Source organism: Pteropus vampyrus, unplaced genomic scaffold (assembly GCF_000151845.1).
Source record: "Pteropus vampyrus isolate Shadow unplaced genomic scaffold, Pvam_2.0 Scaffold111, whole genome shotgun sequence".
Lineage (NCBI taxonomy): Eukaryota > Metazoa > Chordata > Mammalia > Chiroptera > Pteropodidae > Pteropus > Pteropus vampyrus.
In genome coordinates this window covers 2,120,448-2,125,937 of record NW_011888892.1, presented here as the reverse complement: position 1 = coordinate 2,125,937, position 5,490 = coordinate 2,120,448, and the positions used below count along the sequence as shown (strand labels likewise).

The following is a 5,490-nucleotide window of genomic DNA, read 5'->3' as shown; positions in this document are numbered from 1 at the left end:
GCGATGCTAGGTTGCAGAGACAGCTACACTTCAGGTTTGAAAACTTGCAGTGACTTTTAGCTCAGAAAGTATTTAGGTAGCAGGTTACTTCGTGTTCATGTAACCTGCGGAGGGAGCAGAAAATGACCTTTCTTCTTATAAGCCGTCTCTCGATGTCCCTCACAGGACACGTTAACTTGTTAGCCTTCTGACAGGGGTGAGTGCTTGGTGCCACAGACCCTGCCTTACAAGACAGGGTTCGTAAGATGTTCACCTGCCAGGCGGTCACGTCTCTCCTAAGAATATATCAGCCAGTCTTGTCCCTCAAAGCAATGACGAGATGGTCCAACAACACATGAGAAGACAGGGCCTGCCACACCAGGCACCTAACGACAGGAGCATCTCTTAGACCCTCTTCCTGCCCCCTCCCCTCTTCATCAGAGCAGATACACAGAGCCCAGGGTTCGGACTGAACAGCCACCTTCGTCTGTTTGATCAGACAGCTTCGTGGTAACATTTATGGAGCGCCTACTGTATGCCAGGCTTTATGTTAACTTCACATTCGTTATCTCATTTAATCCAGGGGTACACATACTGTGGCCCTCATTTTACAGATGAGAGAACTGAGGCTTGGGAAGAGTGAGTCCTTGTCCAGGGCCAGGGGCCAGGCAGTCAGACCTGACCAGCTTCAGTTATGGTAATGGGTGGAGACAGCAGATGGGCAGTTAGTTACCGAAGGGCTTTGCAGCATGTTAGGCCTGGGTTCAGATGGCCCTTCTGACCTTGGCAAGCTCCGTGACCTTGCTGAGCCTCAGTTTCGTTGTTTGTGAAATGGGCACAATAATACCAGCATCGCTGGCTCATCACTTCCACGACGAGCTGGCTGGCACTTCGGAGGACCCACTGTGTGCCAGGCACGGGCCCTAAGGGCCTTACCGCTGAGGCAGATATGACTCGCATTTGCACTTGACACATGAGGAGCCAGAAGAGCAAAAGGTATGAAGCTCTCCAAGACCACGGGGTCTGTAAGTCGCAGCAGATGTGTGATTCCCGCTTCAGAGCCCGAGTCCCAAAGAGCAGCGCTCAGGACGCTGCCTGGCACATTGAGTGGGTGACAGTGCTGAGTGCTTATTAGTCTCTCAGCTTACATTTAATCAGGCCTTCGTTATAGCCAGAAGTTAACCTCCTCGGCGATTTCACAGACACGCCTACCTCCTGCTGAAGAGAAGTCCGAGCTTTTCTCAGGGGTGGGGATCCATGCCGTCCTGTCCACTCAGCAGCTCAGAGCCTGGAGCGTGGTCATCTCTGAAGCAGAGAGAAAACTCCTGCTGGAGAAGCTTGTGGATTCTCCCGGCGGCACTTTGAAGCTCCGTCTCACACTTAAATTCGCCCTTTTCTGTGTGTTTTGAGGATGAAGATGATGAGAAATAAGAAAACCCCAGAGTGGACACTAACTTTCCACAGTGCATTTTCCTGAATATGTTCTTGTCTTGGTCCTCACAGCAACGCTGTCACATGGCCAGGAAAGATGTAGCTGCCCCAGTTGCCTTGGCAGTGGCTGGCTTGCCCAGGGAGGTGCACAAGTTAAGGGACAGAGCTGGCCCCACGCCAGGCTGTCTGATTCTGTCCAGTGCTCGCTCCAGCCACTGTCTGCTGTGGGGCTTACAGAATGGTTCGTTCACCGCCGGGAATAATTCTTAAATGTTATTTACATTAGTGGGGAAGGAAAGAAAGAAGGTGAAACTCCGTCTTCAGTTACCGTTTACAAGAGAATTTCTCATGGGAGTGTAAAGGGTAGAGTAACACTTGAATTTAAGGGGAAGTTACACTCGCAGTTGGAAGAAGTAGTGTTTCCTTGTCTTCCAAAAGGTATTGAGCAGCCAGTGGCCTTCTGACGTTTTATACAATCCATTTCGTCTTCGTATTTCTTTCACCCATATTTAAAGATGTTGGTTTTTTGCCACAAAATGATAGAGTTCTTTATTAAATTGTGTTTGTTTATGGTACTGAAATTAATTATCTCCACTTTGACCTGATGGATAAATGAGCTATCTCATCCGAGATGACAGTTTCTTGACCATTTTCAAATCCATGTTCCAAGTAAGGCCGACGGTATTGCTTTATAAGCGTTTAAGTTACCTCTTCGTAATGACTTTTTCTTTAACTAGATTTAAAAAAAATTTTTTTTAACATTCCATGCAAATTAATTCTTCCAGTTATGTTTATTTTCTAAGACACATTAAAAATGCTTCTTGTGCCATCTGTGGAAATGACTTAATATTTCAAGCAAGGCAGACTGAAACATTTACCAAAGTCACAATTTACCTGCACAATTTGAATAGTGTAAAAATGGAATTTTAGTTTGAGATGCTGTTCTTCAGATTTGCTTATTAATAGTTTGCCTTGATCACAAGTTTTGGGATGAACAAGCAGCCTTGGGCACCAGTCCACATGGCCACATTGGTATTTGCAGCTCACATACAATTTCTTGTTTTACAGTGTGGAAAAAGTCTCTGAAAGAAAAATGGAACGCTAAGCCGGTGTATGTGGTTGGAAATGCCACCGCTTCTCTAGGTAAGCAGTCAAGGCAGAAACGAAACACGTAAAGATGTCTGTGATGTGATTCGGAATAGGAATATGTCTTGGTCGCCATCCCTGTTCCTGGCACGGAGCTCCTAAAACCCTCGGACTCTCCTAAGTGACGAAGATGAAGGTGTTATTCATATAACAAAAGTGTTCTTCATAACAAACCTCTTTCACTTCACCTGAGTTTATTCTGATGAAACGACTTGTAGAAAGGCCCTAGAGTTGGGGCTGGTTGCCAGGGGAACCAGTCATGTGATTACAGTAGGGACTTTCAGACTGCCGCCCTCCACCCACCACATCTGGGAGAAGGGAGGGACTGGAGGCGGAATTAATCACCAGACTGACGATTTAATCAGTTGTGCCTCTGCGATGAAAGCTCCGTAAAATGCAAAAGGACAGTGACATGCAGAGGCCGGGAGCCAAGCCCGGAGAGGCGCGGAAGCTCCGTGTCCCCTTCCCATACCTCGCCCTGGGCGTCTCTTCCGTCTGGCTATTCATTTTTTTTCTTTTGAAATATCCTTTTTAATATATTTGCAGTATTAGAAAACCATTTTTCTGAGTTCTGCGAGCCATTCGAGCAAATGATCAACCCAAGGTGGGGTTGCGGGAACCCCCAGTTCATAGCCAGTCGTCAGAAGCACAAGTAAGAACCCAGACTTGGGGTTGCAGACTGAAGCGGAGGCTCTTGCGGGACTGAGCCCTGAATCTCTGGGATCTGACGCACGTCAGAACTGAGTGAAACTGTAGGAACTGGAGAGTTGCTTGGTGTGGAAATCCCACACACCTGGCAGCCACAGTGCAAGCTGAGTGTGGTAGTAGAGAGAAAAGAACGGGCTTTATTCCCTCAGCAACACTTGCTTATTCGTTTTTTCAGACACACTCTAATGCAGTTTAAAATGTGATTTTTTTTTTTTGCTTATTAAATTTTAGAACAGCGTCTCAGTCTCTGGCTTTCGGGATCTTGACGCTTTTAGGAAGCATGAGCCAGTGACTGAGCAGCTGGTGCTCCAGGTCGGGTTTGCCCGCTGACCCCTGGGAGTAGACGCGTCTGGGCTACGTGTGCCTGGCGGGAACGGCACAGAGGCACAGAGGCAGTGCCGCGCTCTGCTCATTGATGAGAAAGTTCTGGAAGTATGTAGTGGTCGTATACCGTTGTGATTGTACTTAATGCCACTGAATTACGCACTTAAAAAAATAGATAAAATGGTAAATTTTATGTATTTTTTCTAGAATAAAAAATGTGAAAGGAAAATCACTACATACTAAAGAGAGTTATCTCCAGGTAGTAAATAGTAGTATAGTGGGTTTTCATAATTTTCTTAGTATTTGCTACATTTTCCCAAATAGTCTTGAATTTATATGTGTTTAAAGCACCAAATATAAACAGTGAATCATTAAAAATTAATATGCCATTTTAAATACTTAAACAATGCTTAGCTGTTGTGAGTAAATGAACATATAACTTTCTTTCAAAACAGTTCAGTTTCTTTAAATGAATTTTAAAACTTTGGAAAGAGGTGCCGGGGGAGTGGAAACAGTTTAGTAATTGAAAGCACATCTTCCAGAGAGCAAAGGAGGTTGGGGGAGCAGTTGGAAGTTGCTAGGTTCATTAAGCGATGGTGCGTGGCTCTTCCAGGCCTCAAAACTTCCACTCCAGGCTCAGCAGATCAGCTGGGAAGGGAGAAACAGCGCGGTTGCCAAGGGAACCGCCTCCAGTCTCCCACGTTGCCCCCCCAAAAATAAGTTAAGAACTTGCTTGTACTTTCTTTGACCATTTCTTTTTTCCCTGAAATAGAAGAGGAAAGAACATAATATAGGCCATGTCTGAGTCATAGTCCAAAATCTCAACTATCACATGTGATGTGTTTATGAACATTCCCGTTTTGATTTTGCCCTCACGCGGGCACACGTTAGCTCATACGCATTGCGCGCCCTCACGCGGCCTTTGGTTTGCTTCTCGTGGCGTCGATATGCATTCTGCTCTCACGGTTCTGTCAGGTGAGAAGAAAACTAGAAGAAAAGAAAGTTGTGACTCAGTGATGAGAAACCTGGAGACAGAGCAGCGGAGAGTGGGCCGTCCCAGTGTGGCACAGGTGGCAAAGCCGGGGTCTCCGCTGGACACTTGACCTCAAGCTGCTCCCTGTTTATTCAGTCGCAAAGGGAAGGGACGTGCTCTAAATGCTGGAAACACTGTCAAAGGAGAGGTGACATTAGGGATTTTGCAGTTTTCAAAGATCTCTTGGGAGGAACCACATCCTATCTTAACATGAACATCAGTCACCCAACTTTCGAACGTTCTGTTTTAGTTCATCTTCCAGACATGACACACAAGAGGATCTCTCTTTGCTGGGCACAGAGAAGAGGCGTTGCTTGAACTCTTCGGAGCAGAGCCAGCCTTGCCGCCCGCAGGGACTGAGACCTTGCACCAAACGCTCATTCCCCAAACTTCCAGTGAGCCTCTGGGCTGCTGGTAGACCAGACAGCCCGGTCCCTGCCCTGAAGGGCAGAACTGAGGGACTGGAGGAATCCGCCCTGAGCCTCCTCCACTGTAAAGTACAGGGGTGACCCCCGTGAGGTCCAGCTCGCAGGGTTGCGTAACGACCAGATGAGCTCATGCCCACTTAGTGGACAGCAGAGCAGGACGGGAGGCCAGTCTGGGCAAGCCTCCCACGGTCTATCTCGATGCTTAAGAGGAAGGCACATGAATGTCGATATTAAGCACCGACATCATGCCGAGTACTTGCGCCCCCGTTCAGTTCCCCGCAGTTTTCAGGGTTCTTTGGTGCACTGGGAACTTCCTGGTTCAGTCAGAGGGCCGGTGACATGGCGTGAGCAAGGGCTTTGTTCCTGAACTAAGTTTACAGCTGCATGTGACCTTTGTCCCTTGGACTTAGCACATTTGCGATGGTCTGTAAATTAAAAGCC

General features: G+C 47.1%; 1 protein-coding gene across 1 annotated transcript in view; it reads left to right on the top strand.

Annotated features, from left to right (window-relative positions):
- The window catches only part of UROS (uroporphyrinogen III synthase), a 19,902-nt gene that overhangs the window by 7,475 nt on the left and 6,937 nt on the right, over window positions 1–5,490 (top strand). The window contains exons 4-5 of the mRNA XM_023533769.1: window positions 2,347–2,553; window positions 4,564–4,690. Of these exons, the coding sequence (XP_023389537.1) occupies window positions 2,347–2,553; window positions 4,564–4,690 (334 nt within the window). The remainder of the gene's footprint in view (window positions 1–2,346; window positions 2,554–4,563; window positions 4,691–5,490) is intronic.